This window comes from Talaromyces stipitatus, genomic scaffold, assembly GCF_000003125.1.
Source record: "Talaromyces stipitatus ATCC 10500 scf_1105507295515 genomic scaffold, whole genome shotgun sequence".
Taxonomy (NCBI): Eukaryota; Fungi; Ascomycota; class Eurotiomycetes; order Eurotiales; family Trichocomaceae; genus Talaromyces; species Talaromyces stipitatus.
In genome coordinates this window covers 1,925,513-1,953,146 of record NW_002990118.1, presented here as the reverse complement: position 1 = coordinate 1,953,146, position 27,634 = coordinate 1,925,513, and the positions used below count along the sequence as shown (strand labels likewise).

At 45.8% G+C, this 27,634-nt stretch overlaps 11 protein-coding genes across 13 annotated transcripts, besides 1 other annotated feature; 7 read left to right on the top strand and 4 right to left on the bottom strand.

Annotated features, from left to right (window-relative positions):
* Positions 1-220: 220 nt before the first annotated feature.
* TSTA_047620 (uncharacterized protein) lies at positions 221-2,265 on the top strand (the record flags this gene model as incomplete). Its single annotated transcript, XM_002485224.1, has 5 exons — positions 221-315; positions 373-447; positions 515-1,277; positions 1,331-1,613; positions 1,676-2,265. 5 exons carry the CDS (start codon positions 221-223, stop codon positions 2,263-2,265), a joined length of 1,806 nt encoding a protein of 601 aa, XP_002485269.1.
* A 360-nt stretch (positions 2,266-2,625) lies between these two features.
* TSTA_047610 (efflux pump antibiotic resistance protein, putative) lies at positions 2,626-4,760 on the top strand (the record flags this gene model as incomplete). The annotated part of the gene is made up of 8 exons (XM_002485223.1): positions 2,626-2,847; positions 2,921-2,997; positions 3,063-3,114; positions 3,172-3,346; positions 3,415-3,510; positions 3,561-4,064; positions 4,156-4,589; positions 4,656-4,760. The coding sequence occupies 8 exons, from the start codon at positions 2,626-2,628 to the stop codon at positions 4,758-4,760; spliced, it is 1,665 nt and encodes a 554-aa protein (XP_002485268.1).
* A 1,490-nt stretch (positions 4,761-6,250) lies between these two features.
* Positions 6,251-6,505: a mobile genetic element.
* A 22-nt stretch (positions 6,506-6,527) lies between these two features.
* On the bottom strand, positions 6,528-7,257 carry TSTA_047600 (uncharacterized protein; the record flags this gene model as incomplete). The annotated part of the gene is made up of 2 exons (XM_002485222.1): positions 6,528-6,862; positions 6,984-7,257. 2 exons carry the CDS (start codon positions 7,255-7,257, stop codon positions 6,528-6,530), a joined length of 609 nt encoding a protein of 202 aa, XP_002485267.1.
* Positions 7,258-9,403: 2,146 nt separating this feature from the next.
* Positions 9,404-10,868, top strand: TSTA_047590 (FK506 suppressor Sfk1, putative). The gene is made up of 4 exons (XM_002485221.1): positions 9,404-9,798; positions 9,855-10,124; positions 10,187-10,392; positions 10,443-10,868. Exons 1-4 carry the CDS (start codon positions 9,662-9,664, stop codon positions 10,691-10,693), a joined length of 864 nt encoding a protein of 287 aa, XP_002485266.1. The 5' UTR covers positions 9,404-9,661; the 3' UTR covers positions 10,694-10,868.
* A 571-nt stretch (positions 10,869-11,439) lies between these two features.
* On the top strand, positions 11,440-12,751 carry TSTA_047580 (tyrosine/serine protein phosphatase, putative). The gene is made up of 5 exons (XM_002485220.1): positions 11,440-11,646; positions 11,708-11,744; positions 11,799-11,878; positions 11,934-12,128; positions 12,190-12,751. The coding sequence occupies exons 1-5, from the start codon at positions 11,486-11,488 to the stop codon at positions 12,701-12,703; spliced, it is 987 nt and encodes a 328-aa protein (XP_002485265.1). The 5' UTR covers positions 11,440-11,485; the 3' UTR covers positions 12,704-12,751.
* A 59-nt stretch (positions 12,752-12,810) lies between these two features.
* TSTA_047570 (beta-galactosidase, putative) lies at positions 12,811-15,898 on the bottom strand (the record flags this gene model as incomplete). Its single annotated transcript, XM_002485219.1, has 4 exons — positions 12,811-13,993; positions 14,053-14,551; positions 14,598-15,674; positions 15,724-15,898. 4 exons carry the CDS (start codon positions 15,896-15,898, stop codon positions 12,811-12,813), a joined length of 2,934 nt encoding a protein of 977 aa, XP_002485264.1.
* An 886-nt stretch (positions 15,899-16,784) lies between these two features.
* On the top strand, positions 16,785-18,647 carry TSTA_047560 (siderophore iron transporter, putative; the record flags this gene model as incomplete). The annotated part of the gene is made up of 3 exons (XM_002485218.1): positions 16,785-16,868; positions 16,926-18,417; positions 18,469-18,647. 3 exons carry the CDS (start codon positions 16,785-16,787, stop codon positions 18,645-18,647), a joined length of 1,755 nt encoding a protein of 584 aa, XP_002485263.1.
* Positions 18,648-18,823: 176 nt separating this feature from the next.
* TSTA_047550 (uncharacterized protein) lies at positions 18,824-21,103 on the bottom strand. The gene is made up of 4 exons (XM_002485217.1): positions 20,961-21,103; positions 20,002-20,900; positions 19,389-19,950; positions 18,824-19,332 (listed from the first exon to the last, which is right to left on the bottom strand). Exons 1-4 carry the CDS (start codon positions 21,094-21,096, stop codon positions 18,968-18,970), a joined length of 1,962 nt encoding a protein of 653 aa, XP_002485262.1. The 5' UTR covers positions 21,097-21,103; the 3' UTR covers positions 18,824-18,967.
* Positions 21,104-22,098: 995 nt separating this feature from the next.
* On the top strand, positions 22,099-24,315 carry TSTA_047540 (uncharacterized protein; the record flags this gene model as incomplete). Its single annotated transcript, XM_002485216.1, has 4 exons — positions 22,099-22,225; positions 22,281-22,410; positions 22,468-23,215; positions 23,269-24,315. 4 exons carry the CDS (start codon positions 22,099-22,101, stop codon positions 24,313-24,315), a joined length of 2,052 nt encoding a protein of 683 aa, XP_002485261.1.
* A 183-nt stretch (positions 24,316-24,498) lies between these two features.
* Positions 24,499-25,801, top strand: TSTA_047530 (sterol desaturase, putative; the record flags this gene model as incomplete). Of its 3 annotated transcripts, XM_002485213.1 has the most annotated exons (3): positions 24,612-24,844; positions 24,898-25,427; positions 25,488-25,708. In XM_002485213.1, the coding sequence occupies 3 exons, from the start codon at positions 24,612-24,614 to the stop codon at positions 25,682-25,684; spliced, it is 960 nt and encodes a 319-aa protein (XP_002485258.1). In that variant the 3' UTR covers positions 25,685-25,708. The 3 variants fall into 3 exon arrangements, with proteins under 3 accessions (XP_002485259.1, XP_002485260.1, XP_002485258.1); XM_002485214.1 differs by having other exon boundaries at positions 24,499-24,844; positions 24,898-25,801; XM_002485215.1 differs by having other exon boundaries at positions 24,499-25,427; positions 25,488-25,801.
* TSTA_047520 (uncharacterized protein) lies at positions 25,747-27,351 on the bottom strand (the record flags this gene model as incomplete). Its single annotated transcript, XM_002485212.1, has 3 exons — positions 25,747-26,087; positions 26,134-26,420; positions 26,474-27,351. The coding sequence occupies 3 exons, from the start codon at positions 27,349-27,351 to the stop codon at positions 25,747-25,749; spliced, it is 1,506 nt and encodes a 501-aa protein (XP_002485257.1).
* Between the last annotated feature and the right edge of the window lie 283 nt (positions 27,352-27,634).

The following is a 27,634-nucleotide window of genomic DNA, read 5'->3' as shown; positions in this document are numbered from 1 at the left end:
TGCGTTATCCAGAGTAGATAGTTACAATATGCGACTCATATAACTAGGCAAGCCCCTACTAGTGGGATATAATTATTCCATACCGAGTACTCTAGCTCTCCGACGGAGACGGAGTCCACTTTAAGTCCGTCGGACCTCTTATTATTCTGCGATGTCCGCCCGTACCGACGTGCGCGATCTTTTCCTATGATTTGTGATCTGCTTACGCTTTCATACCATTATGGCCGACTATGTCAATCCGCGAGCACATGCCTGCCAGAACTGTGTTAAGGCAAAGGCTAAATGCTATGATCAAACAAACGGACGCTGTGAGAGGTACGAGTTCGGCCAATCCCCGACGCCACAGCGTCAACGCTGAAAGGCTCTGTATAGGTGTAAACGCCTCGACAAGCACTGCATAATGCAGGATCGTAGCACACCACGACCATCAAAGCCTTCCAAGTCAAGGTAAACTTCTGCAAAAGGCCTTTCTCGTACCGCATGCCTGCCCGGCCGCTATTAACACAAGATGTAGGCGAAATGACCAAGCAAGGCAAATTGCACAGCTGGAGCAGAAAGTCAACAGCCTAGTCTCACTTCTTGGTGCTTCTCAGCAATCTCTGGATAACGGGATGTTAAATGTTATTACGCCTGAGTCCACTGGACCGACCTCCAGCGCGTCAGTTTCCATGAGCGCTCCGCTCAACCCGAGACAAGCTATTTCGCAAGATTTGCCAACTACACAACAATATGAGCTTGAACCGACATCGTTTGCGCCGCCAGAGGGCAGACCTAACAAGAGCCCCGACGATTTGCTGGACAACTTCCGTCGCGATATGGCTCATCAGGCGCCGTTTATATCAGTTCCCTTGCAGATGTCGGCTCAGGCCCTCTCAAGAGAACGCCCCTTTCTTTATCGCGCAATTATGACAGTAGCGTCGTATCATGACTCTGTGCATCAATTACAGATGGGCCAGGAACTTGTAAAGTACATGATGGAGCATCTTATCGTACTGAGCGAGAAAAGCCTGGACCTCCTTCAAGGGCTTCTGGTCTATATCAACTGGTACAACAGCCTATTTCATGCCAATTCGCAGACAAACACCTTACTTGGACTCGCATTCTCTCTGCTTGTTGATTTGAACTTGTACATCCCATTCAAGAGCAGCGAAAGCCACGAAAAATTTGTTGGCGAAATGAAAATTACCGTCACTTGTAACCCGAATTGGGCTCGGAGTTCAGAGCCATCAATGGAAGAAAGAAGAGCTGTTCTCGGATGCTTCTATCTCTTCTCATGTGTAAGTGGTTCTAATATCTGTCAGCGGTTACTCTTGGGCTCACTCGTTGTTAGGTATCTTCTAAATTTCGTAGTTTGAACCCACTACACTGGACAACCAATATCCAGCAATGCTACGAGGAAATATTGAAAGCCCCAGAACACGAGAATGATATACGACTAGTTCATCTTATAGATTTGCAACGAATTGCAGAGAATACCAAATATATCATCATCCGTGAATTCCCATCATCGAATGCGTCTGTTCCAAATAGTTCCATTGGTCTACACCTCAAATTACTGGTGTCCGACTTAGAGAAGTTCAAAGTCACGCTACCTGAGAGATTTCAACAAGATTGTAAGAGTTGCATCCATGATGTTCGCAACGCAATGAATGCTGACTAGAAATGTCTCGTGTAGCGACGATGCTGATGCATTATCATGCGGTTGAAATACTTGTTTTCGAATTGTGCTTCTTCATGTCACCTACGGCTCCAGCTCAGGACCCGTCCCTCAATAGAGCAGACGCCTTATGGATGTGTCTAACAGCAACTCGCGCACTTGTAAATATCTATTTATCACTAAATTTGCAGCCCCACATCAGCTTTTCCGCGATATCGTTGCAACAACTCTACCTCGCCCTGGCGACATTGTCTAAGTTAGTATTATTCAAGGCCGACGACTGGGACGTGAATTATGCTCAACCATCAGTGGACTTGTCTACTTTGTTAGATAGTCTAGTTACCAGAACGGAAGAGCATAGCTCACGGTACGATTTGATGGAGAACAACAAGCCCTGGCTACAGACTAGTCGGAGACTGAGGCAGGCGAGGACTCGATTTGATGACCTGTTGTCAAATGAGGATGTCTCTTCTGTCACTCTTTCCACCGCACAGCCATCAAATGGTTTATTGGCAACATCGTTTCATGATTTTCGTCTCGATCATTTTGGTTTATTGGACGATAGATTTTGGGAAACCATGCAAGATGACTCGGCACCATGCAATTAACTAAACCCTCTTGTAACTTACATTATAACACCATACTATTAGAGGATTTCGCTTTTACGTGATACAAAGGCACAGTGTTTATCTACTTAGAGTGTGCTATTTTGACACCTGGCTATACAGTGTAGGGGTGCTACCGTGGTAAGCCGTCGGAGACATACTTATTATACTACTCCGGCTCCAACGGAGACATTGCTGCACCACAGGGGTGGATAGTTATAAATAAATACATATCGGGGATGCGTCGGTATTTGCTTCGAGAACGTTCACCATAGAAACTATTGTTCACACATTGATCATAGTAGTCGGCGTATAGACTGCTAGACCTGGTGAAATACGCACATTATCCTACGCAGCGCCGAAATGCCAAATTCCAACACGTCTGATTTCAGCGGCTCTCTGAGTAATGAACCCAAACGGACCGAAGGAACAGTAGACGGCAACGACGATAGTGATAATAGTATGAATAGGCCAGCTGCTGCGAATACCCCGCGATCTCTCCCTGCGATCCAGCTGTATACAATCGTCGCTGCAGTTTCACTAGCCGGGTTCCTCTATAGCCTGGACGTTACAATTATTACGGCTGTGAGTTACTTCTATAGTGATTTGTTGAAGCCAAAGACATAAGTCTCAACATGCGACTAACTTGCTCGAAAAGGCCATTCCCGCCATCACCACTCATTTCCACACCATCAAAGATATCGGCTGGTACGGAAGCGCATACCTTATCACCTTGTAAGAACCGATATTCAAACATCACATTAGATATGCATTTCGGCAAGCTAACAGGTGCTCGCCAGGTGTGCTTGTGCACCCGTCATGGGCAAGATCTACCAATACTACTATTCGAAGGTAACCTAACCCTAAAGTTATTACGCTAAATAGGATTCAACTCATCCGTACTGTCAGGTCGCCTTCTTCATATTTGTTGTTATTTTTGAGATCGGCTCCCTGATCTGTGGAGTGGCACCATCGTCAACTGCGTTTATAGTTGGCCGAGCAGTCGCTGGAATCGGGGGCGCTGGCGTCTTCAACGGGGGATTGGCGATCGTCGCAGCCTCCTCCACGAAAGAGCAGCGTCCGAGTAAGAAACCTCTGCAGATGAACAATTTACGGCGTGAGTAGTCTACTAATTTATTGCAATACGAACAGGTCTCGTTGCTCTGCTATACGCATTTTCCCTGCTAGGATCAGTGATCGGTCCCATAATTGGAGGAGTGTTCACGGAGAGTGTTTCTTGGAGATGGTGTATGCCCAACTGACATGTTATTGAGAGTTACAACTAAAATACAATGCAGGCTTCTATATCAATCTCCCAGTTGGTGGAGTTACGTTAGGCGCGATCGCTCTCGTCCGCATTCCAGACATCAGGGACAAATCCAAGACAGCTGTTACCTTGTACGAAGCCATTAAACGGCTTGATCCTATAGGATTCTGCCTCTTTGCACCAACCTGCATTATGCTTTTGTTGGCCATCCAGTGGGGTGGCTCGACGTATGCCTGGGGTTCATCCACTATAATTGGCCTTTTCATCGGCTTCGGAGCCCTCCTGACTGTCTTCTGCGCGTGGGAATCACGACGCGGGGATTCTGCAATGATACCAGGATCTATTCTACGCCAGAAGATAGTTTACTCCTCATGCCTTATCAACATGTCACAGTTCGCCTCCCTCTGGATATTTGCATACTACTTACCTGTCTGGTTCCAAACAGTCAAGGGCGTGTCTCCAATCATAAGCGGCGCCTACTTCATGGCCACTGCCGGACCGCTAATAGCAGCGACAATGCTCACGGGGTTTATAGGTAAGCATTTAATGTTAAGCCTGACAGCTTCAAGTCCTAACCTGTCCTGTTTAAAGCATAAACGTTCGCTAATACGCATGCTCTGTTTTAGCCAAGAAAGGAAACACCTCCTTATACTGTTTAATCGGAAACTCCATCGCGACTATTGGTTCAGGCTTGATGACCCTCTTTACCCCGTTCTCTCCGACAGGAGCTTGGGTTGGCTACCAGGTCTTAGCTGGCGTCGGCCGTGGTATTACCCAACAGCAACCTGTCCTCGCAGTGCAGCAGAACCTTGAGCCATCAAAGATCCCAATCGGTATCTCAATGGTTCTTCTCGGACAATTCTTCGGAGGAGGATTATTCCTAGCACTTGCAGAAACAGATCTCAGTAGTTCCCTACGGTCAACACTCCCAGAGTATGCTCCGGACATCAATGCCACCTTGATTTTTGACGCGGGTGCTGAGGGGGTAAGAGCTGTTGTTAGTATCGACCAGTTACCTGGAGTGCTATTGTCTTATAATAAAGCTATTATCAACACGTTTGTAAGTATATGATTTTCCCTTGCAGAATACGTTTGACCGAAGTCTTGAGCTACTAACAATCCGAAGTATTTAGGTACCGCTGCGTCTGCATTTGCTGCAATAGTATCTCTATACGTATGTTTTGAGCATGTTAGGGTTACGAAACCTAGTAAACAGGCTGGGAATACATAGGCGCGTTCAGGTTCGAATATGATTCTACTATGTATTAGGAGGTAGTTCAACTCTTGTTATTTTGGAATATATTTAACTATATTATTTATCCAGAACTCTTCGCACAAGAGATTTTTTTGCATAGGAGCCGTTAATCAAAAGATAGAAAAGAAAGTCTCACGCAAGATATCTTGTCTAGTTGTATAAATGGGGTGGTAATACAGCCACACCCCTTTCTGTTCGAGCTACGCCCCCCTCGGCTCGATCAGGCTACACCCCTCTAAAAGCGGTTTACAACAACCCTAATTGGACCGTCGCTGCAAAATCTGTTTTGATTTATGATTCACCTTATTTTGTTACTCTAATGACTTAATAATACAGTATTCCACCAATCCAGAGCCGTTACTTAGCATCTTTCTAACCCCTAATATTCTGGCAATTCGTTCTCATCGCCAAGCCACCGCGCTGGCTGGCCACATCCACGTCGCTGGCTTCGTCTTACTGGCTCCTCTGGGGCAATTTGCAAAGCTGTTGCAGTTGCATTCTGAAACCATTCCTCTACTAGAAGTCTGACTGTTGTGTACATTGGTCTCTGCCCTATGATGACTTGAATTTCCTCCTCGATCTCCACGAACCCTTCCCCTGCGGCGTCGGCTCCCAGTATTAAGATTACCCTGCGCAGTGGCATGCCCAGATGCTGATAGCTATTGCCGTGTTGAGGAACCCTGTGTTGATATAACCTGAGAGGCTGTTGGATGGTTGATTGAGCCACTGGGGTAACCACAGCCTTGGACCACTGCCGGGTTAAGGACTATTATTCGGGGATGAATTGGAGGCAACTATTCGAGAGATTATAACCGCTAGTGCTCTTGTAAATGGTGTAACTGTAGTGGCTCCTCATTATCAATACAATGCTGATCATATAAATGCAAGGAACGCCAATGGTTCGTTTTGTGATTCCAGAACACTCTGGGTCAAATGGCTTTTTCGTCGGTCCAAGAGACCATGACGGAATCGAAATTGATACCGTACTTATCATCTTCGTGAACGTGCTTGATTTTAACATGTTGCCGGGACACAGTACGGTTAAATGATTCAAGTGTCTCAAGGAGATCATTTGTAGAGACTTGAAGATCGCGTTTCAGGGTCCAATGAGCTGATTCGTTTCGGGATGTGATTAGCTGACCAAAATGCTTGACATCTGATAAACAGGACTGAAGGAATCACTGAACGATACCATCATTAAGCCACTCTGAATTGATGTAGCTCATGACTTCCTGCCAGATATCACTGCTTCATTCTTCTCCTCAGTCTTCGCGTATACAGTCTTGTTGAATGACCCGAGAAATCCCTCCACTGTGACTCAATATGAGTCTTATACTGTTTGATATCCTTCTTCGCGGCGGCTGGATCTCCAGCGTAGATTGTATGGAGCACTTAATTTGTAAGAATGGGGTGGACATGTGTAAGCATATTCTTTTCAATATGCCAAAGACAGATGATATTGTTCGCCATTGGAAAAACTGTGGGATTGCATTCATTAAGGCCATATCTTTATCGGTCAGGATACAGTTTGGCAATGGGAGATCCGCTTGATTATAGACCTCAGCCAAGCATTCCAAGATGAACTTGTAACTCTTTTCCTTTTCATCTGAGATAAAGCCAAATCCTGCATAGAATGTCTTAGTGCATGCTGTACAGCCCACAATATCCAAGAGACGCATTTTATATCGGTTTGCTTTGTAGGAACAATCCATAAAAAGAACGCTAGGGTTTTAGCGGAGCATCTCAAGTGAGGCTAACTGCAAGTAGTGTATTTGTATCAGTTGTTTCATAGTTGATTATCCCATCACCATTATCTGGAAGTGGAACGACACTAATAAGGGCCTGTACTGGTGTCTTGCCATCAGGGAAATCATCTCGCAGCTTCCTTTTCTTATTATAGATATCTCTTGGCTTGATAATCGATTCTGGATTATCTTTGTAGAGGATTGGTAAGATTTGGTTTGTTGACATGTAAGAATCTAAATAAGACTTAACTTGAGTCTCCTTAGATTCTATCTCTTCATGGCGTAACGAAGCAAGTGTTAATCCAGCTGCTGAATAATGATCATGCCTCGGATCTGTAAGATCAAGACGCCAGCAAACCTGTATGCTTATCATGGCGCAAGGCAAGCCTAAATGGGCATACTATACACTGTATGCTTGTATCTCTAACACGTGTCTCTTTGTTGGTACACTTACGATATACTTCTCCGCGGCTGCACTGAAGGTAAACTCGGCGAATTGAGCCACCTTCTTTCGGTGTTTTGGATCTCTTCGTGACCGACGCATATCCATAAGTCTTGGTAAAACTATTAAGGAATTTTATAGCAGCATCACGGGTTTCGAAGGTCTGGTCAGTTGAAGGAGCAGGGATTTGAGTATGTGGTTCGCAGGGTTCTCCGGGAGGTGACGGCTCAGGTAATTGCTCAGCGCCATTCTCTGAGCTCTCGTAATTGACGAGGCGCGATGCCATGGCGAATAGCTATATTGATATAGCTTAATGCCTCTACTCAGTAATAGAAGAGAAAAATGAAGCCACTTCTATATATATGCGCTCAAGCAAGTCCCAATACAGCACCGCCGTCCCAAAAGGTAATTGCATGTTACCGGGAAATTCTGTGAAGCTAGTTTTGTTGATAAGCCCTAGCCCTACACCATTAACAATGGACATACAGGAATCAGGATTGCTAGTGAACGTAGCAGCAACCTACTGTTTTGTCACGGTTCCTTTGATATGCCACCTTGACAGTTGATCTCCCGTTATCCCGTTGTCCCGTTGTCCCATTGTCTCCTATTGTTAGGCATGTTGTTGGAGATTCCTGGCACTGTAGTTAGATTTAGTAGGCCTCATCTGGTGAGACTCACCAATCCAAGTGCCGGAGTAAACCCTTGTCAAACATAAATAGAGGATCCGCTACCTTGTAGCTAATTCCGGAACTCAGCTCACGTCCTTGTTATAAATCCATGACATACATTTCCTAGTTCTCCATCTCTCCGTCCCAGCTCTGTAACAGTTACGATTCAAATACAGGGAATCAAATTCAGTTGGGCGAAGGTTTAATTCACTCTAACAAGACGACCTATGGGAGAAGAAAAGAAAAGCAAGATCAACATGGGCCTTATAATGAACTGAAAGACAAATTCTGCATAGAAACAATGAAAATTTCTAACAAAAGCTTCATTATTCTGAATTGGAAAGATAAGGTAACAAATCAACAGAGGAAAGCAAACGATGACTGGCTTTACGCAATAATGTGTCTTTTGTTGGAATCCTCATCTATATGCCCTGACCCTCAACCCTCAACCCTAAGACCACTGGTCCATTCTCCATTCTAAAACGTCAGATCTCGCAAGAGGGCGTTTTGAATCACATAATCATTACTCTAAACCGCTTGCTGAGGGGGGTGTGGCTGTATCACCCACCACCCATACATATTACATGCGATTACGAGAGCTTGACCAAGCACACGCCGCCAACAAATCGGAATCGAAAGTGGAAACAGACAAAAAAAAATCTCAGCTTATAAAGTGAAGATAGACTACCTTGAGAAAAAACTGAAAAATCTTCAGTCACTTCTTGACGAATAAGTAGCAGGATGGGAAATCGTCTTTCTACAGACTCAAAATGATCACGATGAGGATGCTGGATTAGCTAAGCTGATCCGTACGATCTAGCCAATCAGATAGCTAAGATCTTTCGGCCAATCAGAGCGAGCCACACACCTAAGAGAGGGATCCACCGAATAGGGGGTGAGAGATATCTCCCACTTTTATTTTGTGCTTAGGAAACACCAACAAGGATCAAGGGCTCCAGATATTTTTTTTGCATACATAATTTGATACGTTGAGATATACCGCTAAAGGTTGTTGCGTACAATCCAATACGAAGTGTGGAAGCATGCGAACCCCGGACCACACCTCACAAAGATACTACCTGAGCCTCTCCATCTAAGTAACTTAATTTAACTGCCTATCTGAATATGATTACCTAGAGATACTAGTCTGTGATTCAACATGGATAGATTTTATGATCCATGATACCGACCGAGCCAACTCTGTTTTAGGGATAAGTCACATGTTATATCAGGTTCAGACTACGTTATTGAGATATCAAGAACTTGAAGCGATCACCAAACGTGTTCTAGATGCCTCATACCTTTCGGTGGCCTTTTACTGAGTAACATTTAGATTAGAGGATTAGATTCCTATATTTAAGAGACTGACACAGAGTCGTGATTGGCTCAAAACACACAAGATCTCCTTAGCCAATCGCAGTCCGTTACGGAGACGTTTATGGTAGTTAAGCATAATAATGCATAAAAATCTATCTTCAGGGTTAGGGTAACATCTAGCAGGCACGTAGATTCTAAATTACTCATTAACTAATTAACTAAGCTTCTTATCTAAGATTATATAATAGTCTATCATCTAGTTAACTTAGGTTAGTTAGTTAACTTAGTTAACATTAACTAAGTTAGTTAATAGTCTTTTTCATAAACTTCATAGCGATTCAGGTGAATTAGATGTGCCTTGAATAAAAGATCGATCGATTGTTGTGTTTCTGGCCCGATGACGTAACCCGACTCATCCTTCCGATGAAGTCATGGGAGCTTCGTCAGCATTCTTATACCCCCTTAGATTTTCTCTTTATTGCTATGTTTCTCTTTTCTCTTTATTATGATTATGCCGGCCGGATTTTTGCAGCCTTCTCTCGCTCCGGAGAAGTAGTATATACCTTGCTGCCTCGTTCGAGCGCGTTTCTCTCTTCGTCTCGCTCCGATTGCGTGATACCCTCGCTAGAAGTTGTATAGCGTTCACCTCGATAAGAGTCCGATTCGATAATTTACGTACTTTTTCAAGATACTCGCCCAGCCGCCATGTGGATCATTTCTTTCTGGGTCTTCCCCGTCATCTCGGCCTGTATGTGGTTGGCTATGCTGGTTGCGATGATATCGACGTGGGCAGCAAAAGGGAAACCGCATTATAGTAACATGCCGGCGACTCGCACAATTCCGTAAGTTTGTCGGGTTTCTGTCGCGCAAGACTCATCACTAACTTTGACTTTGTTAGATACATCTCAGATATCGGCGCAACGGGAATACAACCTTTGTTTATCGCAGGTAGCGCGGTCACAGTCGTTTTCTTGGATCTTTCATTTCTATCGGAGCGATGGTTGAGGCACACGGGGAAGCTCGTGAGGAATAAAGGACGTTTCGACAAAGCTTGCTCGATACTTTCCATTTTGTTCTCTATTGCCGGGGCAGCGGGGTTAATTCTACTTTCTATTTTTGACGACGTTCATCACCGGAGTCTTCATGATGCGTTCTTGGGGCTGTTCATGTAAGTTCCGTCCCATCTTTGGTCAATGCTTCATTCGTGGAGAGGTCTAACGGCTTGAATAGTGGTGCATACTTGATCAGTGCTGTGTTCATTTGCATGGAGTACCTGCGTCTTGGTGTCACTTATCGCAGACAACACCGCATCCTCTTTATTAGCTTCTGGATCAAGTTCATTTTTATTGTCGTCGAGCTCGCTCTAGCGATTGCTTTTGGAGTCTTGAACCAGCACGATCGGGGCGCGAGAAATGCCGCCGCTGTTATTGAATGGGGTATGTCATCTTATCATCTTTTGACAGGGAACACAGACTGACCGGTATAGTGATTGCATTGGTCTTCACATTCTACGTCCTATCCTTTATCATCGACCTATTACCATCTGTACGCACTCGCCACCATATCCCTCAGGGCGAGAAGGCGTTCGCACGGCCAAGTACCAGTTCTGGACATCCCGAGATCACATACGAAGAGCCAGTCACCACGGACTCTATGGGTGATCGAGCAAATACCTACCGTGGGCCGGTTGCTAGTGGGTATCAGACGAATGGAGCGAATCTGCCTCGGGACTTCTAATAAACTGTCTCATGCCTTGCATAGAAGGGCAGTTAATGACACGATAATCGACGACTGTAATTTACTTTCTTTTTTTCTTGTTGACCTGTTGGTGTTATGAAGTGGAGTCGTGAATTATGACGACAGTCATGATTTATTTACTATTCTGAATATACCTAATTTGTTAATTCGACATAATCCAACATAGTTGGGAATTTAACCTACTTTAATAGTGCTCAACGGTGAGATTGTATAAGGCACCCATATTTCCAGGCGTCAAGGCGTTAAGGCGCCAACACATCAGTCAGCGGTCTTAGACTCATTTCCCGCAGTGACCGACTCTCTTGACTAACACTCTAAACTCCTAAACTCTCACCGACTATTCAATGTCATTGTTTATACTCCTTCAAACTATACTCAATTCATAACCAAGTGTCTAGATCCTGATCCTCTATTTTTTTTATTACCCCCTTTCCCAGCCTCGTTTATTCAACTTTATTTTCTCTCCACCGAATCTTCGTGAACTGTATATCTTCTACCTCAGCAAGGAGGAACTGCTGTGCAACGATATCATTTTGCTTATCGCAACATATACAAAAGGGAAAATCGATTATCGGAATTGTTTTTTCCAGAATCTAAATGTTTACAATTATCATCTATGTTGGACTTGAATTGTCGAATCCGATTTTTTGCGCCAAAGATATTTTACTCCAGATACGTACCACGGATCACTTCTTGAATTCATAATTTTATATCCGAACAACGATTATCAACCAAATCAAATTTTTCTATTTAAGAAGAAAAGGGGGGAAAATGGGACAGAAGAGATCAAAAAGACCAACCAGACTCACACCATCACCGAGCCCATCGGCAAGTTCATCGAGTTTTGATCTGGCGTCTCCGGATCGACCGTTTGATAATATTTTGAATTTCCGGGATGTTGGGAGGTCGATTAATGAGTTTAGTGGTGATAAGTATGTATCCTATTCTTTGAAAAATTTCTAGAAAAGTGGATAGGTGCTAATGACGGTATAGGATACTGAAAGAAGGCATTCTTTTTCGAAGCGCGAGGGTATGTCTACTCATTAGTCCATGGACAAACTTCAGCGCTGACTGCTCTATACAGCTAGACGATGCGTCGGAGAGAGATAGACATCGTCTTATAGACGACATTAATCTGTCGACAATTATTGATTTACGGTCAAAGTATGTTCCCCAACCTTGATCTTATAAATTATTCAATCACACTAATAAAGAACAGTACGGAACATGAATTGGCGACACGACGACGTCAAAATTCTATATCCTTACATTCTTCGGAGGATTCCAGAATTTCACAGACAGGCGAACGACGGCATCTCCTGGATTTATTAGGAGTTCAACGACACTTTATCAGTCTCACAGGACGCGCCTTTGAGAGGCTACTCTTGTGGCGTTTGGATTGGTATAATTTTATGTATGTCCTACACCCTTTTCTATACATACAGTCAAAAGATCACTGACTAAGGAGATAACAGAAAAGTTCTAAGCCTTCTAGCATCCGGCTATCGCAAAGACGCCATCAAACTCATCGCAGCTCAAGTCATGAAACCCTGCGGTCTCATCGGCCTAGCTCAAGACACACTCGACAGCTCTAGGTCCGAGATTCGCGACATATTCAGCGTCCTCACCAAGGACGGCTCATACCCAATCCTGATCCATTGCACACAGGGCAAAGATCGGACTGGGCTGATTATCATGTTATTATTATTGCTTGTCAGCGAAGCAACAACACCCAGCATACCGCTTACAGCTATAGCGTCGGACTATACAAAATCCGAAGCGGAGTTACGGCCTGATTTGGACTCTTTGATGAAAGAGATTACGGATATAGGGCTGGATGAGGAATTTGCAAAGACTCCCTCGGGGTTTACAGAAGCGATTAAATCGTATCTAGATATGAAATATGGTGGTGCGAGGGGGTATTTGTTGTCGATTGGATGTGAGGAGGGGAATATTGAGAAGGTGAGGAAAAGGTTGTTGTTTAATTGATACTGATACCCCTTTTTTTTTTCTTCTCCTGTATGAACAGTTCCACAGCCTTGAATATATCACTTTCAATGAAGATACATCTAAATCATGAACTTTATCAGAAATAATTAAGCATATTCACTCCTATCCTTCCACCCAGGCTGCAAATACCTCCAATCCCTCCCAAAATTAAACGAAGATACATACTTTCCATACACCACGAGTTCTACCACATCCAACGCGACAGACTGACCCGTCATAGCCCATATACAGATTGCAAGTGTATTCGTTCTCTCACGGCCATCACTACCCTGGATATTGAGTATACCAGGCTGAAACGGGAAGACTGTCTGAGGACCGATATGTGGGAGGTAATGAGCGAACTTGTATCCGTTTAACCAGACATAGACCACCGCTGGACCGGAGGTTGAGGATGCGTTTAGTCGGATGCCGATTGGTACGTCGAGCGTGTGACTATTTGCGCCAAGATCGAAAGTGAATTCTGTAAGGTAGAATCGTCCCGAAGCACCGTGTACACCGTCTGATGGAGACTTATCATCCCACCCGGACTCTGTACTCGGTTTGAATCCAGGGAGATGCCAGCCCAACCGCTCGCCATACAACCCGCCTTCATTCATGGGTCCCCGGAGAGGATCAATGTTTTTCTCTCCACCGGCATTTCCCTGGATTTTCCAGGATGTGAAATCCGTCGAAGTTGGGCCTTGAAAAACTGCGCCTAACAGACCCCGCGGGTTCTGAGCACCGGTTGGTCTGACGTTATCTTCATCATGGCCCGTGTAGTCGACGAGAACGGTGAGGACGTTCTCGGTATCGTCTTGTTTGAGGTTACTACTGTCAAATTTGAGGACGGCGCTGGTTGCTTCCATGCTCGGGTCTCCGGGTTCTCCTCCAACATATTTACCGTTTAACCATGCAGACCACCCAGCTGCATAGCCATTTTGGGCTGTTATATTGACGCCAGTTGCATTAGTATTGCCGAATCTTCCGCGGTAGATTTTGGGTCCGGCGTGGTAACCGTAATCACCAGAGTACAAAACAGGAAAAGACATAGGCGGGATAGAGTTGAAAGTAGTCTTCTTATCGCAGACAACCCAGTTGGAGTCGTCGTAGTTTGGATCAATTTCGGGGATTGTGTTGTGGGATTTCCACGAGGTAAGTTTAGGGAGGGAGATACTGATGTGTTCAGTTCCGGGGATTGTGCCTATCAGACTACCGTAGGCTGTACGTGTAGTGGGAAGGGGTTTGTTGTTCCATGTTATGGTGGATATGGATGGGTTGCCATGGTATATTCTGATGCAAATTAGTCATTGTGATCAATGAGCAAAGTACCCAAAGCAGATAAGACTTACTCGATAGAAGTAGTATTCTCATTGTCACCCCTGAGCTCCAGCGTATGATCCTTAATGGAAGCCTCTCGCACAAGATAGGGCCCTATCACAAAGAGGTGTTCATCTGGCTTCACAATCGGGCTTGATACAAGAGACGGAGCAAAGAAGTTCCATGCAGTGTACTTGTCCAGGAGGTAGACGAGGTATCCATTCGAGAACTTGATGGCCGATACTCCTTTTCCTTGTGTATATGTATAGACTGTTCCATGGCTGGATTGGGAGGTGGTTACGGTTGAGTTGCCATAGACAATGTATTTCAGGCCGGAAGAGCTGCGTGCAAGAACAAAAGTACCGGTTTGACCTTCATTGAGATATAGTACAAGGACGTCAACGTCGAGGGTGGCATAGGTCAGGATATCTGTAGAGCAGTAAAGGAGCGTAGTGTCTCCAACTTTGTAGTCTGTAGCGATAATCTTGCTCTGACGACCGCTGAGTTCAATATTTGAAATCTTGACAGGCCCTATCATGATTAGTACGCATAAATCACCTTCGAGTGGGAGAAGTACCTGTAGAAGTCTCAACTTCAAGATCAAAAACAACATCCGTCACCGAAGAACTATCCTCCTGCGCAACAACATAGAACCCAGCGTTCGTCTCTGGATTCCTCAACGCCCACGTAAAGATATCCGCACCAGTCGTATACCCAGTACCGTTCCCCATCATATCAGTCTGCAGCAGATCCGATGAAACGCGCGTAAACAAGCCCAAAAGTTTCGTCTGTTTCAATTTGTCGCGAATTTCACGAGTCTCTCTCAACGGCGCATTGTAGTCGTACGATGTATATACCACTGGTGCAGCAATATGCCCCCAATTCGTGCCTCCATAAGTCATATACAAACTCTGTAGAGTTATCCGAGATCCAATGTTATTCTTGTAAAAGACATCAGCATACTCAGGGAGAAGCATTGATGAACAGTCATCATAGAATACGTCTCCCCAGGGAGTGAAATAACCGCCTTCAAACTCCGGGAGGAATTCGGGTTGAGTATATGAATAATTCTGGAACCATTGGTAATATGTCCTGATGAGATCGAAGCCCGCGTTGGGGTTTGTGCAGGACAAGCCACCGGGATAACTGTCGAGACCGTAGATGTTGACTGCACCACCGACATTTTCGTAATCCGTGGACCAACTCACGGAACGCATCCCCTTTTCATTATGGGTGCTTGGAACAACAATACCGGCGTCAGCAAGAACTTTTAAGATCTGCTCCATGTACAGCACTAAAGTGTTATTCGCACTATGAGTCGTCTCCTGAAGCTCATTCTCATGCTGAACCAGAATGACGGGTCCTCCTTCAGTTATTTGATTAGCTGCTATTATCTTGCCTATCTCCGTCATCCAGGGTGACCATAAATTATAGTATTGCGAATCACTGGTACGCTCTCTACCCAGTAGACCATTGGCTGCCCACAGAGCGAATCCACCTGCAGACAGTTCGCCGTTGGCGTACGGTCCCGGTCTGGCGATGATATAGATTCCTGTTTCTTTTGCATAGTCAAATAGGCGCTGGATGTTGTGAGCTCCGCTCTCAAAGTCGTATATGCCTTCTGAAGCGCTGTGGTAGTTCCAGAAGAAGTATACTAGTTTAGTTAGGAGAGCGCTGAATATCGAACACAGTGGGTATGGTACCTGAGATGGCATTAAAGCCATTTGCTTTTAGTTTCTGAAACACATCAAGCCAAAGTTCCGGAACAGGAAGACGTAAGTAATGGAATTCTCCTGCAAAGACAAATAGTCTCTCGCCGTTGATTGAAAGACTGTATTTGTCCCATGTTACGGGCGAAGATGAACTCGATGCTGCCATAACCGGGTCGATATCAAACAGTAGCAATACTGTAGTCACAAAACGAAATAACAACATCTCTCCTTCAGGAATAAGCCAGAACTAAGTCCTCCTGGCCCCCTGACAAATGTCTATAATCTCCGAGAGAAGTTCTAGGATATTATACGGATCATTTTCTAACTATCTACCCCTCATATACATGACTCTATCTGGATTACCCCAAATTGTGCGAGTCGCGACAATGATACCCCGTTTCCCTCATGATTGGTGGAACATTTCGTGGAGTTAACATTGGATTTTGCCTATTCGGGAAAGTTGGCTTTGTAGATCAAGGCTGGAATGATCAGGGTTAGGGTTTTAATTTTATACTTCTTATGGGGACCAGAACGCCAGTCCGGTCTTCATGAATAGCTGGATTTCATGAAGCAAAAGTATATAATACGCACAGAGGCCCGAGGATCATACGGCTAGCAAAGTCGGGAATTCCACTGTTGATTAGGAGTTTGCCTCGCAATCCAGGCGACCAAGCGACACGGTCAACCCGGTCTACTTTGTGGGCACGGGAGAACGGTGAATCGCCGGAAGACCGGCCTTCGTGTCCCAGTGTCGAATCCAACTCTCAATGAACCATTAGGAGTGCACCCCCGCAGTTTTTAAAGATGTAAGTGTCAATTGTTGGATAAGAAGTATGGGGAAACCTGGGTACCTCTTGACAAGGAGTTTCAAATAGATTTCGTCTAGTGGGAGTCACACCCTCCTTCATCTATGAACTTTAAAACATGTGGAGAGATATAGCTATACCTATATAAACACAAGAAAAGGCGCCGGATTCTGCCTTTCCAGCTCAAACTTCAAAGAAGCGCGTTTGTGTAACCTTTCGAGGTTATCAACACAGAATCTGTCTTCCATGGCTTCACAACCTGCCATTGTGTCCTCATCGCCAGAGGAACCTATGTCCCGTATAAACTCAAAGACCTTCATCTGTCTCGTGGTTAGTCTAACCTCTATCTCCATGACAAGCTCCCACATTAACCATAACTGAATCCAGGCCGTCAATCTCATCTACCTGGCACAGCTCACCTCTGTCATCGGGACAGGCTTCTTGGCACAGTCGATGGCCCAAGCTGTCGGTGGTACAGACAAGACAGTCTGGTACTCGTCTTGTATCACTATTATGACAGTCGCCTTGAACCCGCCCATCAGTCAGGCTGCCGACTACTGGGGCCGGAAACCTATCCTCATCGCGTCGTCTCTGATCGGCGTGGCCGGATCCATTATTGTATCTAGGGCCCAGAACTCTGGCACGATCATTGCCGGATTTGCCGTTCTCGGTCTCAACTTCGGATGCCAGTCGGTTATCCTGGCTGTCCTGTCGGAAGTTCTGCCCCGACATTGGAGGCCCATAGGCCAAGCGTCTTCCAGCATAGCATCCAGCGTGGGTGCAAGCATTGGACTCCTAATAGGCGGGGGACTTCTCCAACATGGTAATCTCACCAACTACCGTATTTACTGGTATATTCTGGCTGGTTTCTATGTAGTCGCGACTTTGGGATGTTTCATCGGGTACAATCCTCCGCCCCGTGCAGTTCAAGCATCTCTCAGCACGTCAGAGAAGCTCTACCGTCTTGACTGGGTTGGATACCTGCTTTTTGCCCCGGGCCTTGCCTTGTTTTCCATGGCGCTTGCGTGGTCCAAAAACCCATATTCCTGGAACAGTGCCAACATCCTTGCTCCATTCATCATCGGCATCGTCGCAATGATTCTCTTCGTGGTTTACGAGTGGCGCTTCAAGAAAGACGGCATTCTTCACCATGACCTCTGGACTAATAGAAACTTAGCCATCTCCCTGCTCATTATGTTCGTTGAAGGTCTGGCCTTCTTTGCGGCCAACTCCTACTTTGTTTTTGAGATTATCGTTCTATACGATGCGAGCATTCTCTCAGCTGGTACAAACTTTTCCATCATGTTCTTCACAGGCCTGGCTTTCTCCCCAATTTTCGGGCTGTGGTCTTCGAAGCTCAAGACAATGCGGCCGCAGTTAATTCTTGGCTGTGTTTTTCTTTTATTATTCTTCATTCTACTTGCAACAGTCAAGATAGACACTCCTCGTTATGCCTTTTGGATATTCCCAATTACGTCTGGCATTGCCCTCGTTTCAATTCTGCCTATCTCAATGGTCTCTGCTCAATTAACAACATCCTCAGAGTTGATCTCATTGGCATCGGCGTTGATGATTACAGTCAGGAGTTTGGGAGGTGCAATTGGCCTGGCCATCAATAACGCCGTTTTAAACGACACCTTGGATACGGAACTGCCTAAGAAAGTCGGTGCGGCGGTGTTGGCACTGGGCCTCCCTCCTTCATCTTTGCCTGAACTTATTAGAGCTTTGGCCACGCAAAGCAAGGCAGCTGTTGCTGCGGTGCCTGGGATCACCCCTGAGATTGCCCAAGCCGCAGTGGTAGCAATGAAAAGGGCATATTTGATGGCCTTCAGGAACGCCTGGATTGTTTCAGCCGCTTTTTGTGCCGTTCTAGTGCTGGGTAGGTCTTTTCTATTTAACTGTATCGAAATAGACGCTTATCATGCCACAGCTTCCATTTTCATAAAGGAACAAAGAGCTGACTTTGACGCTCGCATCGATGCCCCCATGGATGTTGTATCATACGATTTGAAAGCAAAGGATATGGAGATGACAGTCGAGAATAATGGGCAGAAAGAGACGAGCGTGCAGCACAACGAAAATGCTGCATTAGCTGATGACAATAACTGAGGTTGATTAAGTTTCGGTAAATGCAGACTTGAAGTTGACGATACATATGTTTGTTCCAGATAGGTAACTGGTCGTGTGGCTCTCTTTTGGATTCGCATGTGCCCAGGTGACATATCTAAGAACAGTCAAATGGAAGAGAGGTATTGACTTACATGTTTACTGTCGAAATTTGAGGATATAGTTTTGAAAATCCAAAGGAGATGATATATACAAGATCGATCCAGCCTAAAGATATTGTACAAGTCTGCCACGTTAGGCTTCAAATGTTGGTCGCCATGCCCACCCAGATCTTATCCTTGTAACTAGGCACACGTCAACGGCTAATTGTTCTCAAAGACAAAATCGAGCAAGTCCCGCGAATTGAAAGCATTCCGGCTAGCAAAGGGCAAGAACTTGGGGAATTCTCCACTAGATATACTGCTGATATCAACCATTCCGGGCTCTATATACTGTAGATCTCCCGGCAGTTGGGGGAATTGTTGTAGTCCTGAAATGGACACAGGGCAGTTATTCTCATTATCTTTCCCCATTTCCTCGTCGGCTACCCCTAGCAATAAGCCAGGTTGGTTGGATTCAATGTCATTGGAGCAGCTACGGTGGACACGAGGAAAGTATAGCGCAAAACGCTTCTCGAATGAGATGTTTGCTGAATTATGCGCGCCACGGATCAACATCTCTCTTAGATCTATCAAGTTTATGCTTTAGTAAACACCCTCGCTAGTCTGCAGGAAGCGAACATACCTAATAAGACAGAAGCAAGCTTCCAGACTGAGGCATAGTGTGATAGTACCAGCTTTGCCATATCTGTACTTTGGGACGGCAAACCTTGCACTGTCTCCTCTAAAGGGTATGCTAGATCTGACAGCAAGCAGCATGCAAGAAACGGGTGGCTTAATCTAATGTACTCTGGTTGCCACTGGTAAAATATTCGAGACATGTACCGTGAACAGTCCACTATCCCAGGGCGTTGGCGTTTGGTTTCGAAACTGGTCCGTATTGTAGTACGGCTACACAGTACCATCAGGTGCATGGCTATAACCCAATTGAACTTTGTAGCATCTTCAGAGGGCCCAGAGAACTCGAGGCTTTCTAGGTTGAATCTCTGAGAAATGACCAGAGAAAAGCATGTGATGGCATCAACGAGCTCGTCCTTATCGCGCCTACATGTGTATCGACCGCCGGCAAATTCGCCCGCAGTTGCCATGAGGAAGGTGGCAAGGAGGAACCATGCTCGTGCGTCTTGATTCTGCGAATCGAGCAGTATCCCCCAAACTACACACGGCCTCGGGTCAATAATGGGAGACTTAACGGGGGTGTCAGCGAACCAGTTCGCATCACTGACAGGAAGCCGTACAGCTATCATTGAGCGGTTGAGAGAGCTCGGACGTCTCGAAATAGCGGAACCAAACGCTTCGACCTCCCAAACCAGCCAAAAAGCTCGTCGTTGTTCCTCTAAAAAAGACCATTCTCTCGGGATCATGCAGTCGTATTGCTGCTCGTCCATATTGCACAAGTTCAAATCATAGGCCAGACGAACGCAGTCTCCCGCAAGGATCCAGGCACGATGGGAAGGCCCGGAGGCGTATTGGTAGAATGTGAGCAAGATGTAGCCTTGGAGGTGCATAAGTGTCGGGCCTTTTTCAGACATTCGAGTCATCTCGTAATACTTATTCGCGTTGTTTATGAATTGTTGTCCCCGGTCTGATGCCGGAACGTCCTGAAAAAATGGGTCTTGCGAGTGCCGAGCAGCCAGGGCAAATAAGCCACAAAACAAGAGTGACTCAGTATTTGAAAAGGACGAAGGGCTTCGTTTAGAGAAGACTCCGTTCTTCATATAGCGATCGAAGAATCGTGGTCGATGTAGAAGTGGAAGCCAGCATTGGATCTTGTCAAAAAACAAATGAATGAGCTCAGTAAGGACTTGTTCTGGAACTGTCAACCACCACCGGTAGCCTGCATGTTCGTCTCGGTAGTCATCTGTCAAGTCGTGAGCTGATGAGGATGGTGTGAGCGAATCGTCGATGATATGAGGATCCAATGTACTAGTCGGCGTTCTCGTTGAAGAAACAGCTTCGGAAGCGTTTTCATCTCCTGTTTGTAGATCTCGCTCCGTATTATCGGCCGAGGTCAATGTACGCAATCCACTGTCACTGGAACAAATGGTTGAATGATTCGTCCCAGACAGCTGCCACGCCAGCAGATCAACATCCCCTTCATTGCCAAGGCGTGACTCGAGCAAACCAAGGAGGCGTTCTGGTACAAGCATTAATGTTGAAGATTCTTAAGCATGTGTTAGCAGCGCGAAGACTTTACCAAGCTTCCGTGGATCAACTCTGGGTTCATTCCGGTGGGCGACTGATGGCCGACGCACATCTGGCTTCTTTCTTTTGACGGGAAAGGAACAGGACCCGCCAGTTCTCTCGCAAAGTCCACAAGTGGGTTGTCTCATATCGCCTAATAAGAACAGATTAGTTATTAGGGAAGTGGTTGTGACATACAGGTCATGGATACTTACATTTTGTCTTCTTCCTGTAGGAAGAAAGAGGCTTTACATTAGTATTCGGCTCATGAAACGATAAAACGGGATATACATGCCGTCTACATTCGAAACAGGCGCGATGACCCTTCCATGTCTTGCGGGCCAGGTCATCCTGTGCAGTGTGCATTTGTTGGGAGAAGGTCGTATCCATGGCAACTTGGACGTATCTCATCAATTGGAAAAACAAGATTGGACGTGCTTAACTGGAGGGATGACTTCCTTTTTCCAACCTCCGCATAGAGCATTGTCGGGACCCGCAACCCCAGACTTGCGGGGTTGATTTGAGCCACTTCATCGCTCTATTCTGGGTAGACGAAAAGCAATCAAACTCTGTATTGCTTCCGAATATTCCGAGCGGTGGAATCGGAACACAATATATTTTCAGATGACTTCTCCGCACTTCTGACTGGGCGCTGAGGCGAGGAAGAAAGTTATACACACCCGCGTATTGGATGCTGTCTTTGAGACTCGGTACAGTGGGCACGGCGAACCACGGCATTCGTGTAATACCGCGATGGAGCTATGTTTAACTTGCCATCGTACACGGCACTGTATCTCGGCTCCTCAAAGACAGACGCACTGGACCGGACCACGATTAGTTAGCTGCCCATGGCGATAGGGCATCAATGACAGTCTGCAGTGTTACTTCCTACACACAATGGTCTGGCACCCATCGGGTTTAAGGCTCATGTTTTGGGACAGTCTCGCTGTTGTCTCTGAGAAACGAATTCAAACTGTACCTACGAGTACGGTCACACCCTCTCATCTGTCCAAATACCAGGTTTTTATTCACTCTTAAGTGCCGGACACGATTGCCGGATAACGGACGCCGTGCTACCCCGGTTCAACCACGGGATACCGATGTAGTTGGGGAATCTTTTGCTTGGTGAAAGTGTCCACAACAGCAGGAAGATGCCGCTTATATATACCTGGGTATCGCAGATCTCATCCTCTCTCCTACAAGCACCCGTGGACATTCAGGAGTTAGATCAATTCCAAGAATATGGTAAGACTTACTTCTATATTCAGCTTTTGTACGGTATGTCTTACGAACCTTGGGCTCATTCACTCGTGATTGTAGGATGGCAAGTTAGATCCCGTCGTCGTCGTCGTCGGCGCAGGCCCAGTTGGCCTATTTACAGCACTACTCCTTGCACAGAAAGGTATAAAGGTAATTGTGTATGAGACGGGATCCGGCATCGATCAATCCCCTAGGGCCGTGGTGTAAGTTCCGCGTTAACATCCTGGTTGGACCATCCGTTAAGTTAACCCTCTCTGCAGGTATTTTCCCGCGGTGCTTGAGGAATTCTCAAAAGCTGGAATTCTAGAGGCTGTCATCGCTGCGGGAGAAAAACGCTGTGAAGGAGTCGACTGGAGGGATAGAGATGGAAAGGTCATCGCGGGAATTGACCCACCTCTGGAAGATCCTCACTACGTTGTTGTGTTGGCTCAACCAGAATTTTGCGAGGTTATCCTAGATGCCCTTGTTAAGACTGGCAACGCTGAGGTCCATTTCAACCACAGATTGCAAACCCTTCAGCAGGGTGACGGATTCGTTGAATACCACGTCGAGAGCAGGGAGAGCACATTGACAGGAAAGTGTCAGTATCTCGTCGGAGCAGATGGCGGTCGAAGCACTGTCAGGCGTAATCTGGGCATTGAGCTTGAGGGCTACACCTGGAAAGACTTGCTATTTGTTGCCGTTAACTTCAAGTACGGGTTGAGCGAGCTCGGTTGGAAAGCCGGGAACTTCATCGTTGACCCTGAAGATTGGGGCGTCATTGTCAAGCGAGGCAAGGGTAGGAGCTGGCGAATAGCCACGGGAATTCGGCGTGCTGGTGCATCTACAGATAGGATAAATGCGCTTGATGAAGCCACAATCAGCGTTATCAAAAAAAGGTTGTGTCATATGCTTCCGGGGGATACAAGTCAGATTGAATATGAAGCGTTTGCCCCTTACGTCGTTCACCAGCGATGTGCCTCTAGCTATATACAAGGCCATGTCATATTAGCCGGGGATGCTGCTCATGTAAGTTTTCCTTCATGGGTTTGTTTGTTACGCCATACTAATGTAGATGGCAGCTCAATAATCCGACAGGTGGGCTTGGACTGACGACTGGTCTCCTCGACGCTGCGCACCTCGGTCGGAGCTTACTTCAAATACTGAACGAAGGAGCCAGTCCTGAGCTGCTACAATCCTACGCTGAGACAAGACGACGTATCTTCCGTGAAATCACCGATCCCATGTCGACTGCAAATCTACTTAGATTACATTCCCAGAAGCCGGAAGATATCAAGAAAAGAGAGGAGTTCTTCAAAAACCTTCGTGACCGGAAGGACATGGCTACTATTCTCATGGCCGGTCTTCCAGATTTTGCACTGACCTCAACGTCAGAAACCAAGTTTGATACTTATCATGAGGTGACTTGGTTCATCTCAGTCACTAAACCCGACGGATGGCCCACGGAAAAGTTCATTCACGAGTACAAATCCGTTCATGCTGGCATGACTAGACAAGCGAAAGAGGGCGGCTCGCCGCTTAGGGCATATATCCAAATATCCAACAGCAAGCAGACGATGAAAGGAGGAGTACGACCGGAGTGGGATTATGTTACACGCCTCACATTTCCCAACTTATTCATCGTCCACTCGTCATTTCAGGATCCTGGCTACCGAGCAACTGCGGGTGCACACATTTTTTGCCGGCTGGGTCAGGAAGGCTGCTTGGCCAGGCAAGTGGCAAAGTTCTCAAGAAGCGAGAAAACCAGCAATACTAGTGTCTTGATGTTCCACAACCGAAACGAAGCGAACGACGAATACTCCCAGGAATGGTTTGAGAAACGAGCTGACGGCATGACCAGCATTGCCGATGGGGATGAGAACGTTGTAGAATACGTCCTATGGCGAGATATCGCCCCCAAAAATTCGGACTATTTTTTCCGGGATACCCAGTTCTCTGGCGGCTCATGGCACAACTATAAAGCCGTTGAGGGATTTGACTTTGTCGATGAAGATGCTGCTGCTGCTTTTCTAGATTGTCACAGGGACGAGATCACGGAGAGGAGTACATTACAGATCACTGTCGTTATAGGAGAGCCGGATCACATTATCCGGAGTGATGTGTCGTGACAGATCTATAATTCATTGCGTGACATGATATTGAATAAATCCCTCTAGAAACTCCACACAACTCGATGGATTTTCTCGGTCACGCCACTTACTCCTGAAGGATTTATAGTATTGTGTAGGTATTATTGAATAGGAACTATATGTAGGTATTTCAGCTACCTAAGTAGGTATTCCCATGTAGTTAAGCAATGTAGGTATTCTCCCAACCTGTATAAAACCCTCTGATGTCTTCTCCAAAAAATCATCTAACAATTCAATGTTCACATTCCATCCCATTGCAACACCTGTCTTGCACAATGGACGTCCTACTCGATATCTGCGACACCTTCGTCTTTGACCGGCTATATGCCACCGTCTTACCAGTAAAAGCCTTCATCAGCAATGACACTCTACACGATGTAGGCAATCAAGCATACAACAAACAGGTCCAACTATACTATCCTCTACAACCATCTCAATGGGCTTCATCCAGCTCCTGGAGCCGAGACTACCTCCCTCGACAGGCTTTGTCCTTGTTCCTCATAACATGGTACAAAGTGCTCCCCAACCTTTTCATACTCCATACTAACAGAGCTTAAAAAGGCTCTTCGGCATATCCATGTACCTCCTCGGCAGTACCCTCCTCTACTACACAATCTACAACAAACAACTACTCAAACACCCCAAATTCCTGCGCCAGCAAATCCGTCAAGAAATCCGACAAAGTCTCCTCGCAATGCCCATAATGGCCATCCTAACCGTACCGTTTTTTCTCGCTGAAATCCACGGTTACACAAAACTATACGACTTCAGCCCTGACCCTGCCCTCCAGATACCATTTGGCATCTCCGGCAACGTATACAAATACATCCAATACCCATTCTTTATCCTCTTCACAGATACGGGTATATACTGGATTCATCGAGCCATACATCATCCTTTAATCTATCGGTTTGTCCACAAAAGACATCATAAATGGATCGTGCCTACCCCCTATGCAAGTTATGCTTTCAACCCTGTTGATGGATGGCTGCAGAGTTTGCCCTATCATATTTTCCCGTTTGTGTTTCCGTTGCAGAAGGGTGCTTATTTGGGATTGTTTGTGTTTGTGACTGTTTGGACGGTTTTGATTCGTAAGTTTTTCCTCTTTACTTCCAATATTTTAGAGGGTTTGTTGCTGATGGTGGTGGTAGATGATGCGGAATATCTGTCGTATTCAAAGCTCATCAATGGTGCAGCGTGTCATACCATGCATCACCTCTATTTTAATTATAATTATGGACAGTTTACGACGTTTTGGGATCGGGTTTGTTGGACTTATCAGACGCCGAGTGAGAAGGGTATGATCGTCGATGAGGTCGAAAAGGAGAAGAAGAAGAAGACTAGGTAGAGGTCGGAAATCGCGCCCGAGAGCTATGTACTTTCTTTCCTGGCTGAGCTTGTACATTACTTTCATATTGAAGATTTCCTTCCCCTAGCAGATAGAATAAACTCATTCAACTTCCCCAAATCATCCGTAGCAGCACTATCCAAATACTGAAACCTTTTCCCTTTGTTCTGCGTCTGATTAGTAGTAGCATCAAGTGTAGTCATCAACAACCACCATAATTCCTCTGCATGTTTCGGATATCCTAGATGCAAGTTTTCTGTCGTTGTCACGCCATTGATATGATGGAGATGACTTAGGACGGATTTCCATAATTTGTGCCAGTTCATGGCGGCGTGTTTGATGATGTCTATTGATATAAACCCGAGTAGACCGGATCGGGCTTGAAAGGCGAGAGAGTTCATCGCTATTTCTGATCAGTAGATATATACGGAAAGAAGTAAGGTACATACCGTATATCAGCATAAGGAGGTGCTCTACAGATAAAGATCGACCCCAGGATATGTGTTGATTAGAAGAAGGCATCTGGAGCAAACCCTCCGCAACTTTGCGGAGCGTAGGAAGTGACGGCACAGTCGTATGAATAGTGACGGTATCGTTGAATGTAGACACATTCTCAGACTCAAACAGTTCAGTACTCCACGGAAAATCACAATCCATCTCAAATATTGATAATGATGGATGGTTCTTGAAGCATACAGTCAAAAAGCCATCTGCAAGGAATGCCCAGCAAGCAACCCTTCAATAAACAGAACATTAGAAGACTATACCCAAGAGGGTGTGGAGACTCACCGAATACAAACCTCCTCCGCCGCAAGATCCCTCCATTTATTCTCACCATCACAAACCACCGGAGCCTCCCTCCGCTTATAATGAAACAACCCCATAGACCGTATCGTAGACACCAAGCACGGATGTCTAATAATTCGAATCCGTCGCCTGGTTTGCGGATCTCCCTGAGAGAATTGAAGCATCTCAAGTATAAGTGCTGCCTGAACTATTTCTATCGTTGAGCCTTTGATCGGGTGGTCGTTTAATGTCGTTGCTGCTGTGGCAACCCTGCGGAAAACATACTCCTCAGCAACGCTGAGCAGGGATGGTAGTAATAGATCAGAGCCACTGCACGGGATAGTATACACTGCCCCAGCTAAGAAAATAGCTAAAAGAAGACAATTCGATACATTGGCCGGATCGAATGTTGGACAGTGCACGACGGGCATATGCCAATGCAGGGAATGGAAGAAAGCTGTGACAAACACGGTAAGATTCTGAACGGTGAACAATGTATGCAGCTCCGTGAGGTCGAGAATATCCGCTCCATCCCCAGAATCAAGACGCAGCGATCGTGATGTTTCGACTAACTCTCTCGCTATCTCATATAACTGCCTCGGCAGCTTGGCTGCGTCATCGGGGATGAATGCATAAAATTGATCGTAATATCCGTCCCCAATCCCCGAACCAGTGTCAAAACCCAATAACCTCGGATCCACAACGTCACCAATAAAAGACTCCATCGAGTGAGTATTTGTGCCAGAGACACCAAGCAACGAAAACGCACTCGCAAGATTCCTCCTGATCGAATACCCCGCCGTCTCCGAAATGGCTAATCGATCATATTTCACCTCTGGATCGGTGAATCGTAACAAGAAATAGAACGGCTCATTACCCATAAAATTTCTGCTGCCGCCGCTGGTCGTCGGAATGATAGACCTCGAAATATTGATAGAAGACTCTGCCAAAGAACATGCATACCCCAATCCCCTACACCGCACGCACGGAATCAAGGATCTATCACACGCCGTCCTAGCAGCAAAACATTCATCGCAAGACGATTTCTTTCGTCCTGCTCTTGCTGGCGGGGGGATGGGTTGGTTATGTTTTTTGGCGCATGTTTTGCTGTGTCGTCTTGCTACCTCCCTATCCAAATCAGCTTTTTTTTTGATAGCGTTAAGG